This window comes from Chinchilla lanigera, unplaced genomic scaffold, assembly GCF_000276665.1.
Source record: "Chinchilla lanigera isolate Chin_1 unplaced genomic scaffold, ChiLan1.0 scaffold00013, whole genome shotgun sequence".
NCBI classification, from domain to species: Eukaryota; Metazoa; Chordata; class Mammalia; order Rodentia; family Chinchillidae; genus Chinchilla; species Chinchilla lanigera.
Genome location: NW_004955414.1, coordinates 15,732,799 through 15,759,513, shown reverse-complemented (window position 1 = coordinate 15,759,513; position 26,715 = coordinate 15,732,799). Strand labels below are relative to the sequence as shown.

The 26,715-nt window shown below is 41.6% G+C and overlaps 1 protein-coding gene across 2 annotated transcripts in view; it reads left to right on the top strand.

The window, feature by feature from the left end:
- The window catches only part of Uvrag (UV radiation resistance associated), a 310,440-nt gene extending 284,042 nt beyond the window's left edge, over positions 1 to 26,398 (top strand). For both annotated transcript variants that reach the window (XM_005379880.2, XM_005379881.2), the window contains 2 exons: positions 4,892 to 4,983; positions 24,508 to 26,398. In XM_005379880.2, the coding sequence (XP_005379937.1) occupies positions 4,892 to 4,983; positions 24,508 to 25,213 (798 nt within the window). In that variant the 3' untranslated portion in view covers positions 25,214 to 26,398. The remainder of the gene's footprint in view (positions 1 to 4,891; positions 4,984 to 24,507) is intronic.
- The last annotated feature ends 317 nt before the right edge of the window (positions 26,399 to 26,715 follow it).

Below are 26,715 nucleotides of genomic sequence, written 5' to 3'. Positions count from 1 at the left end.
GGATGAACCCAGGAAACCCATAGTGGGGGCTTTTTGTGCCTGCTTCATATACTGGGATCGTGTGTGTGTGTGTGTGTGTGTGTGTGTGTGTGTGTGTGTGTTGTCTAAAGTGAGTTTTTTTTTTCTCTGCCAAAACCTAAATGACAAAATGACTCCTGAACCCCGGAGTCTTTTCTGGCCTAGAAAAACTGTGTTTAAAAAATAAAAATAAAATTGAGCAGTTTGATATTAAATTAGACCTCTCAGCCCAACAGGAGGATGCTGACTGTGTATAAAAACTCACCCTTTATTTCTCAGAAGTATAATCGTGCTTTAAGTATGGTCTCCAGAGCTGCATATGGTCATACCTAGCCAGTGGGCCAGCATCCATCATGCTGTATCACCTAGTTAATTCCAAGCTATCATAGCTCTAATATCATCGTTGATTTGTTTGTCTTACATAGTGAAACTTGCAGCTGGATGAATAGTGACTGGAGATGTGACCGGCATGTAGCTTGGGACAAATACTGTATCTTTAACAGAGGGGTTTGGGGGTGGGAATGGGGAAGACAGTTAGTGCAGCTGACAAGGCTGTAGTTGTCTATTGTGGTCTAAATGTGTCCATTGCTCTGGTTTTTATTCTTTCTGCTTGTTCCACTAACTACAAAGCCAGCTTCTCCTGGCTATTTTAATACAGGAATTTTCTTTTGCTAGAGGACAATACCATTCATTACTTTTTCAAAAGAAACCACTGAACCTTGCCTCTCCCTACTTCCCATCTCATTTATTATCTATATGTAGTTCTTGCCTTCATTGCCTACCAGCCACTGAGCTGAACAAAAATGTAATTGTTTCCATGGAGTCCTAAACCAACCCAAGCAAAGCTGAAATTCAAGCTAATTGAAACCAAAATTCCACTTAAAACTGCTTAGACTCTGGGTGGTGCTGCAGTAGGAAGTTGTTACAAAAGGTGTTTATTTCAGAGGCTAATTTGAGGCAGTTAGACTCAAAGCAAGCAGTATTTTATTTGCCTAAGTTTCTTGGCATGTGCCACTGCACTCTGAAGAGAGGACAGAAGGAGACATGTTTGGGGAAATGTAGAATTGATGGTATTTCATGGGGGTAGGTTCTTGATGGAATTGAGATAATATTTCTTAGAGAAAAGGAAGCTTAAACTTTTGCCCTGTCCTTTACAGCTGCCTGTGGAATTGTTTTCGTCTTTCATGCTCTTAAAGCCCTGAGTCAGTTCTGACCACTCATAAGCAGGAAAGTCAGAACTCGTCACATTAATGCTTTATACCCAGCAGTTTTAATGACTGCCCTCTAAAAAGTCAGATACCCCCTAAAAGGCAGGAGCTTCCATTCTCTTTGAAAAAACTAAGTAATTATACGTCATGACCATCTTAGGAGACAAATATCATTGGTTGTGTTTTATAGACAAAGCACTGATTGGTCTGTAACTTGCTCAAGGTATTGTGATGGAAACAGGTTGAGACCAGGTCTGTGACTCCAAAGACACCAAACTGAGTCCTCCTCCTCCCCTGGTGGACACTCAGTGAATATCTGTTGGATGAATGGGTGGATAGCACATGTAGAAACTGGATAAGCAGTTCTTGCTCCCTTTTCTCTATCCTTGTCCTTTTGTCCTCAGCCTAGAGCTTTCTTTTTCTATTTTTTATAACACCAGGGTAACTTATTAAAGATTACTTAAATTTAAAAGTAATCTTTGCAAAAACTTTTACTATCCCAAACAAGGAAGGAGTTTGCACATGACCATGCAGCAGAGCTGGGTCTGTCACCCAGGTCTTCCGATCATCCACATCATGTAGCAGTCTTTCCATTTCACTCTAATTATTTTGTGTGTGTGTGTGTGTGTGTGTGTGTGTGTGTGTGTGTGTCCCTCCAATCAGAGGTTTAGTGAACATTAGCATTTAAAAGGAATGAGCAATAAAGATTTTTTTCTTTCAATGTTAAGTAAATCACTTTTTCTTCCTTTTCTGATTCCTATTCTAATTAAGTAAGAAGCCATTACTGAGTTACTAATTTTAAGCCTAGACAGTTCATAGATACGAGGATGGGAATACAGAGAGAGTACATGAGTATCAATGACAGTAAGTATTGTATGTGGAGCACTTACTGTGTACCAGATACAGTACTGTTTTGGATATTTCATATACTTTCTCATATTAAACTCTGTAAGGCTTCAGGAAATCTATCTCTGTAGATTTCCTGGAAGAGATGGACTTGACAGGTTAATTATATAGTTAATCAAATGGAAAAGAATTTTAAAGTTTTGTCCTAGTTTGGAGATTATATAGTGGCAAGTACATAAAAATTAACTGGTGGAAAAAAGTAGCAATTCTCACTTCCAGAAACAAACAAGAAAGTACCAAAAAGGAGTAATATGGGATGCCATTTAGCAGTGAACAATATTTGTGTAGGTGTAATAGGTAAACACCAGATGTTTATTTAACAAAAACTGTGATATTGAACATATTGGAAGGAAAAGAAGGGAAGTAAGTGTGGAAGGGCACAAAGTCAAATTCTCACTTATTAATAAAAATCAGTAGATAATATGTGGAAGGAGGGATGAAATGTTTCTGTGAGACGGGAGACGTGTAAGAAAGCTACATTCTCATTTTCCATGGCGGGAACATGGTAGATAGTGTCTAAAATGGGGGGATGAGAATATTAATATGAACGTATGATTTAGAAAGATTACAGTAAAAAAGAAATCATTAAGAGTGGTTAGCACTAAACAGCAAGAACTGTTATTTTTTCCACTATAAACCTGATAGTAGTGTAGACTTAAACTTCTTGAACATACATGCACTTAAAGCTATGTGTACTGTGTATATAAACTAAAAGGGTGATGCAATACAACTTGGAGCTGCACATAAGAAGTTCTGTCCTTGGCTGTGTCCCTTGTCAACCCTGTGCCTTTCAGCAGGACATGTGCCTTCTTTTTTTTTTTTTGCTATGTGCCTTCTTGAGCTTTAGTTTCTTTATTCTGTGAAAGAACAGAGGTTAGAAAGATGATCTGCAGGTTCTCTTTAAGCTATAAAATCCTAAAATTCTATGACACAAATGTAGTAATATACAGCAGTGCACAGTTAAGAACCGGGTGGAGGCTTGAAGTTCCCTGTTTTCCTTTTTTGGTTGAAATCAGACTTGGAGAGAAATTTTCATTGTGGTCTCTGAAAAGAATTCAACACCCACCTTCTATTGTGGAGCCTGGGGCAGGCAATTCACTGTGTACTGGCTCAGAGACACACAGCTTGGTGTTATTTCAGGATGGGTTTTTTTTATATTTAATATTTTTCAGTATGAATCACAGGTGAAATTTTCATGCCATGTGTAAACAATTTCACGTTTTTATTGAAACAATGAATTCAGGAATGTCATATTGGGATATCAGCCATTTTGCTTTTATCAATGTATGGAGAAATGCTTTTATATTAATATAAGAAATGATGTCATTTAATATGGGGTAGATCTTATAATTCAAGGTCAGCAAATCTCAGGAGGTGATTTAGGTCACCCAGCTAGGTTGGAAAAAGAAGAATATTTTCCCTCTGTCTTCCCAAGTGCTGTTAGCAATTTTTTGCTCAGGCTTTGGAGAGGAGGGGAGAGGAGCATGGACTGCGGAAAGGAGGCCCTGGCTTTTGTGGCTGTGCCATTGAACCTGTGGCCTTGGAGAATTTGCTTCCTCTTTCTGAGCTTCAGTTTTCCCCTCTGCAAAAGGAAACAATTAGAGCTTAAATAATATTCACAATATTTTGTAGTGTTAACACTGTGTGTTTCTGCCCCTGGCTGTCTGTGCATAGTCATTCAGACTGTTCTGGAGACCCGTCACATTTGAGCATTCTTCTGTAAAAGCTCCCCACCAGTGAGAGGGAACTTTTTTCATTAAGTGTCACTTACTGAGAAAAATCAACTGAATACTAGATACAGACAAAAAATTACTCTTGTTGGTAATGGATTTTAAGAGAAGAAAATATTAAAAATTTTACATAAGTACTGAAAAAGTAAAACCTTAAGAGCGATGTTCCTGCCTGATTGTATACTGGTACCCAGTTCTAAAGTTTATAAACTTTCTTCACCTACATTATATCATTGGAAAACCACATTTCTGTGAAGATGTGTTGTCTACTTTCTGTGTGTCTGGAGTACAAATGAGCATATGTGTGAATATATACCGATTATGGTCTGATAAGGACGCAAATGGTAGTATGCAGAAACAGAGTGAAAAGAAGTAGGTGACAATCATTTAGCAAGTTCTCTAAGGTACAAAGAAGAAAACTTAATTTCAGGAAATTGCCTCTGGTAGAAATAAGTCTGATAAAGGGCAGAAATAGCCACACACCAGTGGGTTTCTCATGTCAGCTGTCCAGCTCTGCTCTGCTTCTGGACAGTGAGGAGAGCTGGAGGCTTGAGATAGGAAGCACAGCCCCTGTCAGAAGTAGCTTGCTGTTCATTTGTTTAATGAGCAGTGGCTGAGCACCAGCACTATGCCGAACATTTAAATCGGAGATGAATACAAGTGCTCCTTATCCTTGTTTATACAAAGGGAAGGGCCAAGAAGAGAAGGGAAGCTGCCTGTATCTAAAATGAAATACAGTGCTCATTTTGGGGTGTATGTCCTTGGAGTTGTGGTTAGCAAATGCTGCCAGGGTCAAAGAGCAGAAAGATGACCAGCTACAGTCGGCACTCTTAGTCTTCTGCAAGTTTCGGCCATAATGGGGCAGTAAATGAAGAAACTGTTAAAAACCATCCAAGCAGTGTGGTTGATAGCAGGATCATGCATTTACGTTTCCTGTTTTACAGCTCAAAAAATTACTTCTTCATTTTTCTGAAGCGTTGCCTAGAATCTGCCAAAATGTCTTTTAATTCTATTCTTCTACCTTTGCAGCTAAGATATCAGCATGGACTAGGGACTCCAGACTTGAGGCAAACCCTTCCTAACCTGAAAAACTTCATGGAGCATGGACTAATGGTCAGGTGGTGAGTATCATTGTCTCTGACAGCCAGAAACTGACATGAACCTGAAAACCTTTCCCGACTTCCATGCAGCGGCACACCTGGGCTCCGTTCTGCAATGAGATACCTGAAGAAAAGGAAAGACCCACCTGGCTGAGGAGGGAAGAGCACACTCGGGACAGGAGGTCCCAGGGTATTGTGAGAACAATGGGAAGCTGGCTGTGCATAGCTGAGGCCAAACCTGGAGGAGAGCTGGTATAATTCGTGGAAAGGACATGGGGGTCCTAGGAGTTTTTCGAAGAACAGACAAAGAACATGTATCAAATGAGCATCAGATGGAGTGGCTATGAGACTAAAGAAGGTAGGGAGGGAAGGAGGAGGTCTAGTTTTCAGGACCTCATCTGAGGCCAGCATACATACTAAAATGTGTCTACACTTGGTGTTAGTTATTGTTTACCATGAGGTTAAGCTGCTGCTTAAAAACCTGTGTCAAGATAAACTTGATCCTTTCAAAAAGAGAAGGGGAGCCAGATGTGGTGACACAGGTCTGTAATCTCCATGCTCTGGGAGGCTGGGGCTGGACGATTTCAAGTTCAAGCCCAGGCAGGGTAAGCTAGCAACTTAGTGAGACCATCTCAGAAAAATAATAATGGCTAGGGATGTAGCTCAGTGTAAAGACCCTGAGTTCAGTCCTCAGTACTGGAGAGGAAGAGAGGGAAAGGAGGGAGAAGGAAGAAGGAGAGGCGAGAGAAAGGGAGTCTGATACAAAGAGGACATGAGTTTTACCTAAACAAATGGAAAGCGATGAGCTCTGACCATTTAGTAATTCCTAGAATTTGAATCCTTGTGTAATGGGCCTCAGTTTACAAAATCACTGGAGTGGGAGTCAGGCCTTTAGAGTTCAGACACCTGGGATTATAATTTCTGTAAATTTCATTGAGGTTTGCACATAGTGTTTTGTAAAGAGCACTGGTTTCTGATCCCAGATCTTCTGATCTGCTGGGTGGATTTGAAGTCCTGGCTCTCTGAAATTTGATTTCCTCCTCCATACTCTCTCCTTTGCTTATCTCACTAGTTTGTTGTGAGGATGACATGAAATAGCACATGGTAAAATTGTTATGGAGTGGAAGGGGGTGTGCAAGATGGGTTTCACTTTCTTCTATGCCATGAGGAGACACTTTGAAGATAATAAGAAAGTGACATCTATGGTTCATCTTTGAGGGTTTTGATTTTTGTTCCATATGATCTCAAATGAGAGACTGCAGACATCTGGCTTTAGGTAGAACTCTGTTAAACATACTGTACACCAATGCTTAAAGAATTTCTATTCAGAATGTCAAAATAATTTTCAAAGCTTGGCATTGATATGGATGTAGGTGGATGGCTTGAGGAATGCAGGGAAAGAATTGCATTTTAATGTAAACTAATGCTAATAATAGTAATGGAAGCACTATCACGTTTAGCATCAGCTCTGAGTACAGCTCTACAATTGGCACTCTGGAGGGTAACAAGGAAAACAAAGCTGAAGAAGCCTTGCTCCCAGTGAAGTGGTGGTGTACTACCATTGGAAACGGGGTATCACTCACGAAAAGTTTTTTTCTAATACTAACAGTAAATATGCCAAAATAGTGAAAAAAGAGGCGCCGCATAATGCTACCTGATGAATCACTAAATGAATCTTGCTCAGTACTGATAGCAGATTGTCCCAGTATCCTTCACTGGAGGAGCTGTCACTTCCCACTGATTGATAATGCCACCTTGCTCGCATACCTGCCCTTACGTGCACTGATCCATTTATAGGCTCTCTGTTGTGCCCCATTGTTTTATTTGCCTATCCATGGGCTAGAGCCACATTTTTAATTATTAGAGGATATCATTTCTGTAAGTTTCATTGAGGTTTGAGGCCGCTCAATAAGTAGCTTCTCCCTCCTGTGAGGATTGGAACCATTTATGAGAGAGGATACAAGAGACTGACTAATACAATCAAAATGTCAGTTTTATTACTGATAAAACCACTTGGAAAATGTGGCTTTAGATCTATAATAAAAAGAGCTTGCGAAGACGTCACTCAAAATTATACTTGCCCTTACCGTCACAATAGGACACGCAGAAACCACTGCTTTCCCCAGAGGAGGCCTGTAGTGTCGCAGAGAGCTGTCAGGTGACTCCTCTGCAGGAGGCCAGGCAGGCCTCAGTCAAGGTTACCCTGATTTTCTTTGGCTTCTAATCACCAATCAGAAAAGTCTCGCTCTATGAGAGAGTGGGAAGATGCTGAGTCAGTCAAGCCCTTCATGGGAAGAGAGAGGAAAATGTCTCCAACTTTCTTGATAACTGGCAAGGAAAAACTCCTACTTAAGGTAGTTATGATATAGGGGAAAGCATCTTCCAACCTGAAAGATACGTGGGATGAGTTCATGTTCTCTAAAAATCAAAGAATGAATTTTAGGAGCAACTGAGGTTAAGAGCAGAGTGCATTTATTCAGGGAAAGAAAGCTTCTAGAGAGAGAAGGGAGCCCGAGTGGGTTGCCAAGGACACTGCCTTGTCTACAGATTTTTTTGAGCAGATCAATGACAAAAATCTAAGATGGGAAACATGGGAACCCCCAAGGTGGGCATGAGGTGGGACAAAATATGTTCAACCAATGACATTAGGAGTATAATTGCTCGGGTAAAATTGATTAAATCAGGATCAAATGGGGAAGTGAGTCACGTAGCAAGCGGACATGAATACAGAACCCAAACAGCTGCGCCAGTACAACTCTCCCCACCCATTCGCTACAGTTGCCAGCGTGGTCTTTTTAAGTTCTGGCTGAAGCTTAGTCACTGTGAAGCTTCAGTGGATGTAATATCTTAGGATAAAATCTAAGTTCTTTTCCATGATCTACCTGATTCTGCCTCGTCTGACACCGCCCTCTCCACTCTCGTGTATCAGTCTGGTATGGTCTCTATTTACTTACACAAACAAGCTCTTTTCTGTCTGAGTATCACACTCACTGCTCCTTCTGTCTAAAACATGCTCTCCCTGTTCCTTCTCTGCTACCGCCTCCTCATCCTGTCTGCTCATAGAGAGCAGACATGTAAGAGAAGGCACAGCAGCTTTATTGGCAAAGAACAAACCACGTAAGCTGGAGTCCACATTCATTTTAGGAATGAGTAGAGCGGGAGCTGGGGATATGGCTCAGTGCTCTGGAGTCCTTGCCTAAAATACTCAACGCAGGGTTTGATCCTCAGCCCGAAATGGAGGAGGGGGCCTGGGTTATGGGAGAACTCAACTTAGCACCCCTTTTTAAGCCTTTTAAAAAAGAGAATACAGGGTTGGGGATATAGCTCAGTGGCGCAAGCACCTGCCTGGCAAGTGCAAGGTCCTGAGTTCGATTCCCAGTACCAAAAAAATTAAATAAATAAAAAAGAGAATACAAAATTACAGTTATAAAAATTAGAAAAATATATATAATGAAAAACACAGCAAATTACTGGAAGCTCAGAGAGGAGCCCCCTGTCTTTGAGATCTCTTTAGACAATTTATCCAACATACCGTATTTGCGTAGACCTGTTTCCTCACTGCAGCCTGACTGCCCTTCCCCCGCTAAAACATGGTGATTTCCAGCAGCTCTCAGTTTGAAGGTATGAAGAAGTTAAACGAGTTTCTGAGCATGGTTGACCCATGAACCTGCAGCAGTAAAACAAAAATCTTCATCTTCTGGCACTGATGTAGCAAACCCATTAAGCCCAAACTTACATATTTACACAGTGCCCTTCTGTGCCATCTGTGCCAAGCACATTAACACGGAGTGAACAGTAATGACCACTTTATGGAGCGCTAATGAAAATAGCGGCTACTAAGATGGATGCAAAATGCAGGCGAGCGAATGCTGCAGAATGGTTCCAGCCCAAGACCACCTTAGGAAGCCTGGCTGGAAGTTAGAAATCTAAACAAAGCCGGAACAAGCACTTTCAGCCTCAGGAAACCTGAGAACTTCCGAAAGCAACCTTGAAGAGTTACCTCCCAAGCCTCTGCTCCTTAGGGCAAAGGGTAAAAAAACTCACGCTCCTAAGGGAGGCCTTACATCTTTTGTAAAAGGAAACACTCCCATTTTCTATGTGGTTGTTACCTTTCACGGATTGGTCCCCATGGAAGCATAGTGCTGTCTGTTCTTTTGGTGTTGAGGATTTCAAACTGGCCGAGGATCAGTGCATTCACTGAGTTCCTCCTTATGGTAAGCTTCAAAGTTATGTGACAGCTTGTTTTGTTATATTTTCTAAAGAAACAACTGTGATAAAAATTCTTCTAATGAAGTGATTCTTTTCTTGTATGTTACACAATTCTTAACTAATATTAGGAGCATCTACTTGATTGATCGTCCAGTGAACCCTTCTCTCCTCATGAACACAGTCGCATGGGCACAGTTCTCGGTGATCTGTGCCAACTCTTTCCAAAGCAGTCCCCATTTTCTCATCCTGGGATTACAAACGTAGTCACGACTGCCAAGCAATACAATTTTGAGAAGCAGAACCACAGCTCAGAGTCTGTACTCTCAAGTACTTTGGTTAAAAGTCACCAGGATGCCACTTAAACATCGCATTTTTCTTTCTTTTCCTACTGACTGAATTGGCCCAAGACTCACTGACATGCTTGTGCACAGCTGACATGGGTGCTAAGCTGCAGCCAGGGAGGAATGCGTGTGCCAGCTGCCGTGAGGCAGTGAACTTAAAACCAAGTCGGAGAGGGTTTGTGCAGTGGCTGCTGTGAACGGCCATACAGTGAGGCCCTCACATGCAGGTCCTGAGACACTGCCTCTCCCACCCCATCTCAGCTGACCTCCAGACAGAACACTTCCTTCTGACCTCAGTCCTTCACTCTGGTGAGTTCCTACCACTGAGAATAGCCTGCCCCTTCGTCTGTCCTGCCCTAATGCTGCACTCCTGCAAGGTCCAGCTCATGTCCTCCCTCATTTTTCATTCGCTCAGCAGTCACATTGGCAGATACAGAGGTCAAGATGTATTCTCTCATTAGCTTAGGTCATGTTTCCACCACATCTCACTCACTGGCTTGTGAGCAGCTTGGAGCTAGGTCTTACTGGCTGCATCTCCCTGAGCTCTGAGGTCCCAGCCTAGAATTACGGAAATGAATGAATAAGCCATCTGATCTCTTCTATTCATGGAATGTGAACTTGTGCTCAAGGAGCCTGTAGTCTAAGGCAGTGAAATAGAAATTAAAAATGCATGATACAGCATAGAAAGTGTTTTAAGAAAGGAACGCAAGTTATTCTGAACATTCGGAGGAAGCCCTTTACTTCCTGGCATGAGGGATGTGCACAGGCCTTCATTAAGGAGATGGCATTTGAGTGAACCTCAAGCACAAGTGGACCTCCCCTGCATGGGAGGATCGAGGTATAAGATGGAGCTGCTTAAGGGACAATAGCCCAGTTAAATGAAAAGGAAACCGCAAATCATAAGACTTTGTAAAGAATTTAAGACTGAAAGAAACAAAAATTTTTACTTCTTTCAATTCCATTTGTTAAGAAATAAGAATAAGGAAGCACAAGGATTAAACGAGTGGCCTAAAACATGTTTGCTGTAGCCAAGCAGAGTAGCACACACCTGTAATCTCAGCACCCTGGGAAGCCGAGGCAGGAGGATCATAAATTGGAACCCAGTCTGGGCAGTCTGGCAATTTAGCAAGACCCTGTCTCAAAACAAAATAGGACTGGGGTTGTCAGTCATTGTGAAGGCCCTAGGTTTAATCCCCAGCACTAAATAAGACATGATAAAGGGAGGATTGCAAAGCCATCTGTTCTGTTTTACTCGTGGAATTTTTTTATTCTTTCACTTATCCTGATTATAAAACTTAAACTAGCACTTTTATGCAAGACAGAATGATGCAGAGGAAGGAACACTAGATGTCAGGGTAAAAAATGTGGGTTCCAATCTTAGCTCTCTTTTCCTAAATTGTTTTTCGAGTGTCAGTTTTTTTAAGAAGTTACTAGCACTAGCCCTATTTCCCATGCATAGTTATACGGAACAAATGAGATAATGTCTGTCAACATGGTTTATAAACTAAGACCTAAATAAAGTATTGTTAAGTATTACTCATGCATTTAACAATTCATTAAGTGTCTCATACGTATAGCACTATTCAAGAGATGAGGGAAGATTCAAAGTGCAAGATTCGCTCTGCCTTTGCATAGTTGACAGTTGTTTAGTTTTTAATCTAAAGGAACAGATAAGATGAATTAAATATTTTGAAGGGTATGGCTTGCAAAAATATTCCCGAATTGTCCACTCTCACTGTCACTTGTGACTTAGGGTCTGAGAAGCAGCTTCGGTGGCCAGTTAGTGCAGCATTTGTAAAGAACCTTAGACCGACCTGTTTGAAGTTCTACGGTGCTGCACCAGCTCTCAAGAGACTGTCAGTCTCCATGAGCTTGGCGAGGACAGAGCAAGGGAGAGCGGTGTCATTGGCCGTTCGACACGCGCTAGACTGCTCCTCCAGACCCCATTAGTGTTCAGTGGACACTGTTGTTTAATGCCGGAAAGCAGCACATGCCTTTTGGTGAAGGCCTCTCCCTTCACCGGCGAAATCGCCACGTCATTCCGTTGACCCAATTCTGACCGAGCCTCTGTCCCTTTTTGTAGATACAATCAAGCACAACAGCTTCCAATAAAAGTAGTAGCAAAAGAAAGTACCTGAGAACTTTGGCACATTTTTGGAAAATAAACTGAGAATCATGAAAGTCTGAAATAAATGAGCCACTCTACTTTCTTTAAAATCACAGTGATAGTTTGACTTTGAAGCTAAACCATTTATTTACCTTTAAAAATGAGAGCGTACCCAGTATTAAAAGCTTTTAAAAGATAAATCTACCCTCTTCCCTGCCCTCCATCATGCTTAAGCTGAATTCAGAACTGAGTTCTGGCATGTGACCCCCAGGGGACTTAAAAAACGTGTCTAGCTGACGTTGATCTTTAAATTTAAATCAAATAATCTTGCCTTTAGACTCTCAAGAGTACTACTTAAGGTGGCAGTGTCACGTGGGCTGGCCCGTGAGAGTGTGGCTTGCAGGCTGGCATCCTTGTAAAGAAAGTGAAGCCTAGTCAAAAGTAAATGAAAAAGAACGTTTTATAGAGGTTACTTACTCTAAGACAGCTATTTTAGAAGGAACCTTGACAAGTCATCCCCTTACCTCTAGACAGGAACACACAAGGCATATGGGTATCTGCAGTGTTTTAAAAGACCTTGGGGGACCAGGCTTCTTCCATAACTCATTCCAGAGTTTAAACACCCTTACTTCAGGAAATTCTTCCCTATATTTAACTTGCAGGCCCCCTCCTGTGGTTGACACCCATTTCCGCTTTTTTCTGTCTTCAGTCAGGATGGAGAACAGCTGTCCGACATCCTTTGTGCGCTAACCTCCCACCAGTGACAGAGGCCGTTAGAGTATCCCCAGGCTTTCCTCCATCTCCAGCAGCCCAGGCTTTCAACCAAATTGAGATCTTTTCTCTTTGTTTTTGTGTTTTATTTCTGTTTACTCTTTTAATTATATGTGCCCAATGAATAAAATTGAGGGGTTGTAAAAATATGCAGAAAAGTAGGAGACAACCAGCTTAATAATCCAGAGATAAAAAGCTGTCATGTTGGCCAGTTTCCTAGGTATTTCTTATCTCATTGAGAACCTGTCCTCTCCATAAGTGCTATTCAGTATTAACACAGTGTGAGCCACCTGTGTAAGTGCATTTTTTTTGGCAGGCACTTTATAAAAGACAAGAAAGAAATAGATAAATTGTAATAATATGTTTGATTTAAACCAAATCAAATCCAGATTATGTGTCCAAAAAAATCCTGTCAACATGTAATCATTTTTAAAATTATTAGTAAAACCTTTTTTCATACTATGCCTTCTAAATCCCATATATATTTTATACTTACAGCACATTTCAAATTAGACTAGCTGCATATCAAGCACCAGGGGCAAGTTACTAGTGGCTATAGTGTTGAACAACATAGTCTTTAGTTATGTTTTCTTTTTTCAAATAATACTGCACCTTAAGCATCTTACCGATACCATTAAAAAAACTTTAGCGTCATTTTAATGGTTACATATTTTGTCATTTAGATTTACTGTAACTTTAGTTTTGTTTTCCATGTTGTAAGTAACCCTTGTACAATTTTTATACATTAGCTAAATACTTCTCAACACATGGCTGAAAACAAAGTTTTAAAAACCCAAAATTGTTCCATCTGAGTACAGCTAATTGAGTCCCTTTATTCATGAAACCGATGTATTCACTGAGTATCTACCATGTGCTCAGTATGAAGTTAGATTGGAAAATGGACGAATAGAGTTCAAAAAAGTGAAGACTAAATTATTCACACCCATTTGGGAGATCTAGCTGCACAGCTGGACTGCACACATGCTGTATTGTATTCTGCTGTAAATACCCTTACTTTCCACCCTACTGCATGAATACGCAAATGTTCTCCTCACGCCTTCTCTCCCTCTCTCCTTCTTCCCCTTCCCCTTCTCTCTCTCTCTCTGTCTCTCTCTGTCTCTCTCTGTCTCTCTCTGTCTCTCTCTCTCTCTCTCTCTCTCACACACACACACACACACACACACACACAAATAAACCCTTACCTAAAACACTTTGTGTTAAATGAGCTTTCTATCACTATGACAGATACCTGAAATAGCTTACGAAGAGAAAAGGTTAGTCAGGCATGCCTGTGATTTAGCCACTTAGCAAGATCCTGCCTCAAAAACAGATTTGGGGATGTAACTTAGTGTGAAGGCCCTGGGTTCATCCTTGGGTGGGTGGGGTATTGTGACGGTTCCGGTCGCAGGCTCATTGCTTTCAGGCCTGGGGAGGAAGGGGCCTGTTGCACTGTTGCGGTCACATGTAGCTTAGCAAAACTTTTCACTTCATGGCCAAAATGCAGAAAAGAGAAAGAAGAAGGAGCTGAGGTCCACTATCCCCTTTAGGAGCACACCTCCAATGACCAAGAGACATCTCCGGAGGCCCCATCTCTTAAAAGTTCTATTCCCACCCCTGGGAATAGAGCCTTCAACCAGGACGGATGGGGGACCCTCCAGATCCATGCTATCACATACTTTAATGACTAAAGGACAAAAATGTAAACAAGGCTGTGGGCTTCTACTTCTGTGTTTCTCTCTAGTTTGACACAAGGTCTTACTGTGTGCTTTTTTTCTCCCAGGCAAATACTCTCACACCAGCTCATTCCTTAGCCGTGGAAGAACTTCCCTGGATCCGTTCTGTGTTGCAGGCTTTGGTGACACACCTTCATCTTGTGTGTCAGAGCTTTCTGGTTTACATTTATGTCTGTAATTGTGAGATACAGAACTGGACAATAAGCCCCATTAAAGCAGGAACTGTGGCATTTTCCAGAGTCCAGTGCAATGCCTGCTGTGTAACAGACATAATTTGTAAATTGTCCCATTAATAAGGATACAGTTGCATGCTACCCCTCTTTTGGTAGCACAGAGGACTGCAAAGGATGTGATTGCTGAGACCTTATCCCAAGAGTCCTTTGGTCTCTTTTGAAGAAGTAATTCACTGGTGGCCAAATATAAATGAAACATTTCTGCCCAAGACCTCAACATCTCTGAAAAGAGTGGCAGAGCTATCTATTTTTCTTTTATGTAACAAACAGGCAAAGTCTCATGGTTTGGTTTCCATCAGAGTTTATTAGAAATTCAGTGGTAGCTCAGCTTTAGCAGTGTCTTTCAAAGGCTTCATTTCACAGTTTCTCTCATTGGCCTCAGGAGTCTTATGCTTCCTTTAGCTCCCTTCCAAGTTTAGTTTTAAAATTCCAAAGGCATTCTCTGACCAAAGTTTTAATTTCCCTATCGAATCCTTTCTGGGGCTGGGTTCAATGAGATTGCTATTCCTCTTGGTTTCTCTGGCAAAGATTGAGTTTTGGGTTTTTGGTTTTTTTTTTTTTTGGAGTTTTCAGCATAAACAATTTATTATTCCCAAGTCTCAAGTGCTGTCCAGACACTCCAGAGGGTCCCCAGATATCCTTGCTGGCACCTCTTTCCTGTTCTTTGCATGTTCTGTTGTATGATGTTACTTACGCGCTGTATAAATGACATCAAGATGGGTTATGTCTATTTCTACAGACCATTTTATAGTCCTCATAATGTGGGTTGCCTGACTGTAACTTTAGTACATGAATTTGTCGGATGATTTCTTAAAGTGAAAGCTGATGGGTGAAGTGGTGGACCTGACCCATCCCAGGACCTCTCTTTGTCTCCGGGAGGGATCACTGCGTACTCTGTGATCCCAGCGAGCTCAACCTTGAGACCAAAAGCTGGGCTCCAGATGGACTCTGGCCTGTCTACATCCTCTTGTTCTAACTGCTGGCCCACGCTGGGCCTGCTTCTCCAAGCAGGTCCTGCTGCCCCGGCCCAAGGAGGCCCGATGGCCAAGCCCTGCCATCACATCTCCTGGGGAACTGGATTTCCTCAGCTTGCTTATTTTGTCCTTTGCCTATGGAACATTCTCTTTCACAGATTCATCTTTCCATCACTACTCAGTTTAAATGAAATCTAAAGGCTCCCTTGTTCCGTGATACCTTTTTATACGTTGTTTTTATTTAGTCAGACTTTGGCAGGAAACCTTCCCAACTGAGCCCAGGGGAAAAGTGACCACTGGCACACATTTCAGCCTATCCTTTAAGAAAGGGCCCAAGATTGTTTCTATTTTTGTTTTGTTTGGTGCTTTTGTTAACATCCAGGCCAAAGATTAAGCACTTACATTTATCTAGTAATGGTGAGAGGCTTTAAGATTGTTGCCTGTGGCCAGGAGACTGCCTGTTTAAAACTATTAACCCAACCTGCCTCCTGGGAGATAAGATCTAGCTGTTAAATTTGGCTTTCAAGAAGGGAGGCTCTTCTTGGTTGTTGTTATTTTGTTTTCCTTTCTCTTTAAAATAAAAAATAAAATAAAATAAAAAAAGAAAGGAGGCTCTGCACTTCTATTTGATCTGAGAGGTGGAAAGGAGAAAAATCAATCCCACCCTGTGCTGAATTTTGAAAAGGGATAGTAGCCTAATTTATGGAGGTTGTTTTTTTGAAAAAACTAACTTTATGTCATAATTTCTTAGCTGCCAAAAGACGTAATTCTACCTCAGCTTTGCCTTGGCAACCTGCTTTTGGCGCTCTGTGCAGCCCTGTCGTTGCTCTGCATTATTTAAGCAGTAATCTTTAAGAAGGTGAGAAACTATTATTGCTTTTTAGCACAGTTGACATGATATTGGCGCAGAGTAGTACCTAGAGCTTCAAACATTTCTGATGGCTATAAACCAACTTAAACACCTCCATGTAGAGGTCTCACTGCCATGAGGTCATAGCTCGCTCTGAGAGGAGAGAAAGAAGAAGATCAAATGTTGTTTAAAAGTTTTTTTTTTTCTTTTTAAGTATTCTTATTCCACCGAGCTGTAGCTGTAGATTTTGGCCCTGGTCCAGACAATCAGGATTTAGTGTTTTGACCAGCTGTGATCTAGTAATGTTCCTCAGAGGAAACATTTCATAGGGAGGGAAAGACACATATCTGAGACTGAACTGTGCTCTTTCCTAATACTACAGTGTGAGACCTGGCTGTAGTCAGATAAAACCAGCACAAGTATCTGAGAGAGCCGAGAGGGAAAAAAAAAAGCCCAGCTTCAAGAACTCTCTTGATGTGGTAAATCTTTTCATTCTTTCCTTATTTCATTTTCCCCTAAGTTTCCATATTTACGTCTTTTCATGGCAGAATTTATTTCTGCTCACAATTGATGCTTAGAATGCCTAATAGTATATATAACAAGGTCTAAAAAGTCCAAAAAGCCGAACATACTCAATGTAGGCAGAAGAGAGGAGGAAAAATACCAGTCCGCTTGACCTCAAAATTTTTTTATCTGACTCTCCCCCTCCTTCATGTAGAAGCAGAGATCAAATGTAGGTTAGTTGGTGGCAACAAAAGCCGTCAAGGTCCCAGCGATTGAAAGCAAGAAGGGGTCTAGCATCTCTTGAGTCAGCTGGGTTTAGCTGAATCTTAGCTTTCTACCTAACCTCCTCACCTCAGCTTCCTCATCTGTAAAATGATGATGAGGTTTGCAGTATTTCATGGACATGTTGCGAAGATTAACTTTAACTGTTAACAAGAGTGCTTACCTGTAGCACTTCACAAGTGTTAGTTGCTATTATTTTATTAATAATTTATGGACTACCTACTTATGATATAAAGAATTTTACTTGTACGTCTCATTTAATCCTTACTGAAATGACTATTGAGTGGATGTACCCATTTTACAGAAGATGAAATGGAGCTTCTGAGCAGGAAAGTGCTTCACTAGTGTCCTGTATTTCTCAGTGCTAGAGCTACACGTTATTACATATGGCAGATGCAGAAATGGGAGTACGTGTTTTAGGTTGTTGTTTTTTTTTTTTTGTACTAGGAGTCGAACTCAGGACCTTGCACTTGCCAGGCAGGCGCTTGTGCTACTGAGCTATATCACCAGCCCCAGGACCGCATTTTGGACTGGTGCTTTCCTACCTTGCTTTTTCTGTTCTCATTTATTTTCTGTGAAAGCTTCAGACAGTAAAACCAACAGCAAACAGAAGAGAAGAAGGTGGTGGGGTAAGGATAGTGGAGTACAGTGAACGGGTTCTGCCAGGTCCTAGGTTGGCTTTATTGGCAAGATATTCATGTAACAGGTACAAAAGTGCTGAACGTGGCACTTAGGCATTTTGGTGAGGCAAGTAAAGACAGCCTCCCACCTACAAAACTTCTTTTTCTCTGAAACTAAATTCCTACAGAAAATATTACATCAGAGCTTTAAGGACAACTGGGATAAAACCTCAAAGGATTCTGGGAAGGTCTTACAGTCTGGAAGCAGTTAGTAGATCATCTGCATAGTATGTTTTGAGCATTTCTACTTTTTAAAAGTCTTTCCCATCCCACGTCCCCAAAGGAGGGTATGTGATGCCCATACATGCTAGCCAGAATAAATCTACTGATTGATTAGGTACTTTTTCTCCAAAACTTTTCTACCTTTTTCTTTAATTCTTTATTTGGTTCTTGCAGCTAGCTCCTTCAAGTACAGAAGTGGAGATGCAGGTGGGTGGAGAGTGCAGGAGTCTGTGGGAGAGAACGGCAGAGGAAAGCACATCTAGATTCCGCTCTCTCCTCTGTCACCTGTACTCTACCCTGTGCAAAAGCTGAATGTCATTGCTCCTTAGTTGGCCTTTCTGTAAAACAAGGATAATACTTTTGGAATTTTGAATCTATGGAAACAAGTCAGAATGACAGCAACAACAATTCTAGCTACTACTGCCATTAGTGTGTGTGCCAGGCATTCAGCCAAGGTTTTTAAGTGGATTATTTTATTTCATCTTTACCATCATCCAGTGATCTATTGTTCAAAGGAGAAAGCTGCCTGTAGCACGTAGCTAATGAACAGTGAAGTTGTAACTGCAAATAGATGGGGTCATAGGGCTGAGCTGGGAGTGGAATCCAGGACCTCAGACACCCTCTCTCCAGACCACTGTCTCTTGTTAAAGCTGAAGCGATAAGAAAAGGTAACTTGACTGCGAGAAGTAAGAACCCGTGGGATGAGAAAGAAATTAATCACTTTAATTTGGAGAACTCAGGGAAAAATTGGTCCAAAGAAATGAAATTTGAACCAGACTGTCTTCTTTGACCTCTCAACTCCAGGCCACATGGAATTTCCCTCATCATTGTTGGTGACCCTAGAAAACGCTTTTTTGCCTACAGCAAAAGGTTTATTATGAAGTAGTTTTACAGTCTCCAGTATGCTTTAGTTAGTCAACAACCTCTGCCATGCTTTACTAAACTACAGCCTAGTGAACGTGCAGTCACAATATCTTTGGGTCACTGTTGTTTTTTTTTTTTTTTTTTTTTTTTTTTTTTTTTTTTTTTTTTGGTTTTTCTCCGGTACCAGGAACCGAACTCACAACCTTGCGCTTGCCAGGCAGGCGCTTTGCCGCTGAGCTAAATCCCCAGCTGGGTCACTGTTTTTAATAAATTCTTTTTAATTGTAGCATTAAACCCAGATCTCATATTCGCATTTTGGACCTAAGCCAAACTGCAAGAGATACCCACCAGGGCAAATGGCTGATGAGGAAAAGGTGTGCATTGAACCAGTGGACTCAGCCCAGTTGCTTGAAGTTCAGGCTCTGCACCCTCAAATTTAGAGCCCCGGAAACAGGGCCCCTTGGTGGAAGTGGAGGGTAAAGAAAAATTACCATGTTTCACGCTCTACCCACTCATTCCACCCACATTTAAGCTTTCTCAGGTTTTTGGTTAGGTTTGGAAGGGGAGGTTGGCTGTACTGGGGTGAACACAGGGCTCACCCATGTTAAGCGCATGCTCTACCACTGAGCTAAAACCCCAACCTGCTTAAACACTTTTTTTTTATGGTGCTAGGCATGAAACCTGGGCCTTGTGTGTAACAGGCAAGCAGTCCTTTGGTTGTCTTTTAAGAGCAGACGCTCTGTAGGTCCTTCATTATAACTTATATAATGTAGTAATGTCATTTGATAAGTACATTGTCAGCAGCATTAAAAAATTGATCATGTAATTTAGTAAATCTGAGTTTCAAAATTTTCATTGAAATAATCATAAAACAAGACTGTAATCAGACAAAAAGAATATTAAAATTTGAGCATTCCTCATTTTTGGCCTATCATTGGCCTTTTTGATTGCTACCTTTCTCTTTTTAGGCAATAGTAGGAATAAAATGCTTTTTAAGTTTAGTGTGTACTAAAATAAGTAATGACAGGCCCTTCTCAAAACCTTTTTTCAAATATGAAAATCAGAATTACTTTATTAAAAATCTGTGCATTATGTTTTTATATAAAGATGCTCTCAGTAGGTTTTTTCCTTTTCAGTAGGAAAATTCAGAAACATTCTTAGCCTACAAAAATAAGGGATAATTAAGTAAATTATCATATTCCCTTCAGTAGAACAGCCATTTAGAATTATTTTTACTAAGAGGTTTTAATAATAAACTACAGTAAGATACAGAGTTATATATATGCACAAAATTCTAGTTTTTTAATTAAACACATACATAAAATCAATCTGAAATAAAAATATCCAAAAGTAATAGTTATTCGCCCAATGTGGTGACCAATGCCTGTAATCATAGCTACCTGGGCATTTGATGCAAGGAGATCACAAGTTTAAGTCCCACATGGGCAATTTAGTGAAACCTTGTCTCAAAATAAAGAATAAAAAAGGCCAGGGATGTAGCTTAGTGGTAGAATCCTTGCCTAGCATGAACGAGTCCCTCAACCCCTATTATCCCCCACCCGAAAAAGGTAGTTACATGGCGGATAATAGGCTTATGCTGATGATTTATATTTTTTATGTAGTTCACATTTTTTAGTCTTCCTATGAGTTTAAATTAGTGTAATAATTTAAAATGTACAAATATTTGTATATGTCAACTTAATGTAATCATCTGCTGTTTTAGCCATTTAGAGTTCAACTATCTTAAAAATCTGGAATATAGCTAAGATTCTGGAAGTGATAAAAAAAATTAACTCTGGGCAGCTAAAATAACATGTCAGGGGCTGAGGATTTAGCTCAGCAGCACAGCGCCTGCCTGGCAAGTGCAAGATCATGAGTTCTATTCCCAGTACCAAAAAACAAACAAACAAACAGACATGTCAGGCTAGGCATGGTGGCACATGTCTGTAATCCCAGCACTCGGGAGGCTGAGGCAAGAGGATTGCTGCAAGTTCTGAGTCCATCCTGGCCTACAAAATGAGTTCAGGGCCAGTCAGAAATGCATAGTGAACCTCTGTCTCAGAAAAGCCAAAAAATAAAATAATAATGTCAGTGCTGTTTATGATAAAGTAATCTATGCTTGGCCCTGCCTACTCTTAACTGCACACAGTTCTCAGGACATCAGTTCTAGAAGAACACAGCAGACAAACAGCAAAGCGTTTTTTAAACGAGTAGAGAAACCATTGCTGGCAAGAGCCCTGACACAGGCACACCACAGACAGAAGTGAGAGGGGACGCGGAAAAACTCAGGTTTGAGAAATGTGTCACTAAAAACCCCTGAGCTCTCTACTGTGTCATTGCTTAGTACTGTGTTGGCAAAGTGATGGCCCAGACTCGCCAAGAAAATATTGTTTTTATTCAGATTTTTTAAATTATAAGAAAGGTTCTAATAAATCTTAAAGACTTCTTCTCATATAACTGAAAATAGTGGTGGATAGACAAAATGTGATAAAAGGATGAACTTTAGATATGCACACTTTATTACTTGTCCAAAATAACTGATTTTCTTACCATTTTAAGAGAGACTGTTTTGCTAATAATTTTCCAATTGGTATCTGATAGTGTCATTACATGACTTCTCATAAAAACTCAAGGGATCTGGAGAAGCAAGCCACAGAATCAGGATGTCAGAAAACACCAAAGTCTCCACCTCCCAAAGCTAGACTCCATCCATGAAAAGAGCAGCAACGTACCAGGCTGAGGCAGAGCTTGTAGGTAAACCAGAAGGCCTGTAAATGGCATTTCGCTTATGTGTGCCGTTGGTTGGCATTTATAAAATCTCAGGTGAATCTGCATCTGAAATTCTCACGTGGGACACAGTCGTGAGCACGGGCTCTGGAACCAGAAGAGTACAGTTTAGTCAGGGTCGTCAGCCCTAAACATCGCACGTGACTCACCCACCTGCCTACCTTTGTCTGGGCAGATATAAGGGTTCTGAGTGTGCACAGCACCTTCCACATGCTACGAGCGTGCTCGGGAAAATGGTTCTTCCCTTCCTGTTGAGGGGATGGCCACACCTTATGACTGACTTTTCTGATGTGCAAAGTTAAAGGGAGCTTTTGGGGAGCCTCAAAATCAATGAGGGCTATGAAACCCTCTCTTCCTTAAGTATAGCTAGGTGTGCCGGGCCTGCACCTCCAACCTTGCCTCTGATTGGCCCACTGGGAGCCCAGTAGAGAAGCAGAGCAGGACGTGAGGGGTAGGGGCTGTGGGCAGGGCAGCACAGCGCAGCGTCAGATCCTTCACGCTTGACAGCCAGGAGCTGTTAAGCACCTGGCCTTGTCCCAGCCAGCAAGCTCACCTTCCTACTGCAGGCTTCTCCCCTGGTATGCCCAGCCCTCCTGGGGTTTGTTCAAGCGGAGCAGACCGTCTGTGGGTGGTGCTGATGCTTTGCGTTGGTTTGCTTACCTAGTCAACCTGCAAAATCATTGGGAGAGGGGCACTGTCAGCAAGTGGGAGAATAAAAACAAGACTGGCAAAAATGTGTAGCTTACTCAATTACTGTGAATTTTGACAACATATTAAGTGCAAACCTAGATTAAGGCCAGCAGGTTTTGCTTGGTTTTGTTCTGTTTTTCTTCAGAACTAAAAACAGTAATTTACTGGTCTACTTGCCCACTGTGATAAGCACCGCAGTGACCACCCCTAATTATGAAATCTCTCTTGGCACCCGTTCTTAGAGCCAAGCAAGAGGGTCTGACAGGCTGTGGATTAGAAACCTCGTGGTTGCCTAGGCTCCAGGGAGTAACCTTTGCGGTCTGAGACTGTACGGTACCCAGCAGCAGGAAAAATCTGAGAAAGAGGGGCTGTGAGCTGGTTTCAGAGCTGTGATTGTGGACACAGGTAGAAGAGACCCTTCTTCTTTTAAATATGTATTGAATATACTGCATTCTTTTTGAAGGAACCTCTCACAGTTGAACCCAGCACTTTCTGCCATTGTAATGTGGAAGTCTGTTGTTTGAACATTTGTGGATGTCTTTCTCCTGCAAGTTCGGACTCACCTTGGAAGCAAAGCTGCTGTGTTGTGCATGTGTCTTTTTCCCGCACTCCCCCCGGGCCAAGTGCGTGTGATGACTAGTTGCTGAGTGTATGTAGATCCTGTCTCTACTCCTGCTTCATGGCTGCCCTATCACAGCCACTTAAGTTCTCTGCATTCCTCGTCTAAAGAATGCAAATTAAATGATTCTTCTGTTTGTGTCTCTGTCTGCCTCTCAACCCAGTCTGTGCATATAACTCATAGTTTATATGATTTCAGCCACATGCGATGATGTATGATCAAAAAATACAGTTAATGGATACTTTTTTTTAAAGATCTTTTTAGTAAAAGTCACATTTCCATTAATCCCCCTCACTTCAAACACACTTATCCAAGTCCTCTTTTATGAGTGTCTTCAGTTACATTGTTGTGGCTGCCTTGCTATCCTGAATTGATTTACAGTGTGGAGTTACTTCAGTCATTTAGACTTTGGGAAAATAGCCAGAGTGAAATGGTGCCAGATCTGGTGAATGAGGTGGATCGGGACACACTGTAATGTTTTTACAAGCCTGTCTTTCTGTTAGATGGCACTTGTAGCAACTTCATTGTATTTTTTATCACACCTCGTAAAGACATTCACAAAAGAGGACTTCCAGAGCTGCTTCAGAAAGCGGCACGAACGATGGGATAAGTGTGTTCAAAGCAAGATGAGTATTTTGAGGGGAGATTAATTAGCGTGTGATTTACTGTAATAACTTTTATTTAAATTACACACCATATTTTGTGATCAGCCCTTGTGTAATAGTACCTAGAACTCTGATCGGGGGATGGCTAAGCTGGTCACAGTCTGTAACGTAACCATCATTTCCAGAGACTGGGTACTATATTTCCATTAACTGATTATTATTTATTATTTCAAACTTAAGTGCAGTAATATGTACCCTGCTTTCTTAACAAGGTTTTTGTAAGAAATAAGCAAAGTGATGTATTTGAAATTACTTCAGAAACCATAAAGTTTTGTATAGCTAAAGAGTGATTATTATTGCTGGCTCAAAGATATCTTCCTAAGGAGTAACACAGGCTCAAAAGAAAGCACTGGATACTAAGTTTTATAAACTGTGTGTGGCTAGCCTTATAGAGGAGAAGGCATTTCCCAAGTGAATTTTTCATTTAAAAGAAAAAGTCCCCTTGATGCTTCTCTGCCGGGTCTCCGATGGCAGGATGATTAGCATGTGGGTGTTGGAAAGGCTGTTGGCCATCAAGTCACAGGTCATGAGCTCTCGTATAACCTTGTCACTGCCACCCTGAATTATCCTAGGCAAGCCGTGTAACTTCTCTGCCTAAGAAAGATGACTGCATTATGAAGATAAACGTATGGAATGTTAAAAATAAGGAAGAATGTTGGCAGCCCTCAGATGCCAGTGGAGTTGATTGCTCCCTCTTACCCTTTGGTTTCCACAGCCAGACCCTCTGGTTCCTTCAGCTTTTCTCACATGCAGTGGTTTCTGACCCGCATCCCACACCCTGAATATATATTGAACGTACCGCATCCTTTCTGAAGGAAGCTCCCAGAGTTGAAACCAGCATGCTTCGCGTCCTTTCTTGTATTCAGACACTATATTAAATACTGCCTAAGACTGATTATTATCTAGTTTTATTTTCTCAAACTAAAATATGCTGCTTCCTGTCTCTGGACCCAGAAGGCCTAAGCTAATTTCTGAAGCAGAAAGTAACTTCTCGTTTTTTGTTTTGTCTTCTAGTGACAGACATCACACTTCCAGTGCAATCCCTGTTCCAAAGAGACAAAGCTCCATGTTTGGGGGTGCAGACGTAGGCTTCTCTGGGGGGATGCCATCACCAGACAAAGGACATCGAAAACGAGCCAGCTCAGAGAATGAGAGACTCCAGTACAAAACCCCTCCTTCCAGTTACAACTCAGCATTAGTGCAGCCAGTGACCACCATCCCTTCTGCGGGAGAGGCCGAGAGAAAGACAGCATCTCTGTCCTCCTCCTTGGATACCTCCTTGGACTTCTCCAAAGAAAACCAGAAAAAAGGTGTGGATTTCAGTGATAGCTTGAACAGCAGCCACGTGAGCATAACCGAGTGTAGCCAAGAACCAGGAGAAGCCCTCTCTGGGCACCTGGCCACAGTCAATGGCACTCTTCTGCCTGGTGAGCAGGCTGGCTCCGCCAGTGTGCAGCTCCCAGGTGAGTTCCACCCAGCCTCCGGAGCGGAGCTCTGCTGTACCGTGGAGCAAGCAGAAGAAATCATCGGGCTGGAAGCCACGGGCTTCACCGCAGGCGACCAGCTAGAAGCATTTAACTGCATTCCAGTGGACAGTGCCGTAGCCGTGGAGTGTGACGAACAAGTTCTGGGAGAATTTGAAGAGTTCTCCCGAAGGATCTATGCACTGAATGAAAATGTGTCCAGCTTCCGCCGGCCGCGCAGGAGTTCTGATAAGTGACGTGAGCAGACAGACAGTAAGACCAGGGCAGGGTCACTGCCCCAAAGGAGGATAAAGCTGCACTTACCCTTTTTAATAATTATGACACAACATGAATATTAATGGAGGATATTCCTCAGAAAAACAGACTTTGGGAGTAGAGGAGGGACTCAGGATCATTGTGTATCAGTGGGCCAGACAAAGATTTTGCTTTCAGGGTTTGCTTTTCAGGCCTGATAATTGTTTTAAGGCAAAAGTTATTCTCTAGTTGAAAGAGCTTATAGCTCAAGTCACCTTATAGGCATTTGTCTGCTTTTTATTTACACATATGTTATGCTGAGAGGGAAGATGATAATATATAAATAATATAATGAACTCACCGTTAGTTTCTCATAGGTATTTGCCCTCATCGCAGTTTATAAAACTTGGAGAAGATGGAATATTCAGAAACAGCTTTCCACCATTTACTGAAGGGTCTGTGGCCATGTAAGGTTGATGCATAGGCCGTCATCCTCTCCTTATCCCCAAGTCCCCATGCCCCTGCCCTTTCCCGCAGGGATTACAGTGAGTGAACCTGTAGACCTCTTCCCAGGGGAGGGGCCGTGCATCCTAAAGACCAAGAACATCGCATTCACTGGTCTAAAAGCCTAGTTATGACCTTTCACCTCTTCTGCCGTGCCCTCGGTGTGGCCCTCAGAGTAGATGAAACTTGCCTGTAGTGGATCCAGGGAACCCTCAAGGACCCAAGGTTATGGCAGTCAGATGGCACCCAGTTTCCTTTGGGAGCCAAAGTTTCTATCTGGGCGGGTGCTGTGGTCAAAAACTAGGCATGCTTCTGGCAGTGCACTTACCAGACAAAAATTCCTACGTATAAACCCCATATTAATTTATTAAATCGCAGTCAAAGGAAGGCATTTTATATGACAGTATATAAAGTTCAGGCAGTCCAATACGCAAACTGCAAAGCAGTTGAGATAGTTGGATTGAGAGACTAGATGAGGCATTGAATATTATTTGTATGTGTGCAATTTCATAAATATTAAATTATGTTTTTGAAGTCCAGTTGTCATTCCTGCAGATTTCATTTGCTATTGCTTTAAATGTTATGTACCCAAGGACATTGCCTCAGGGTTGCAAGCTCTTTTAAGGAAAATTTATCCATATATCCGTGTACTATATAAAAGAATAAAAATTGAATTTACTTCACCAGACATGATTTTTTTTCCCTAGCTTTGAAATTCCTCTGAAACCCATGTCTCCTTATGTTACATCAGATGGGGCTAGCCTGGACAAAAGCCCTGGCTGTTTACATATTGTGTATAGCAACACGCATTCTTCCCGAGTGTACTCCCCAGTAGCTGTTTTTGTCCGCGTAGCAGTTAGTATTAGGAGCAAGCATTCCTGGACTCAGTTTTAGTTGATAGCTACAGTGTTAAATAGACTAGTTCATGTTGTTTTCCATGTAAAGAATGCATAGAATTACTGCATAGCAGCAGACCCAACTCTGGTGCATTTGGAAACTT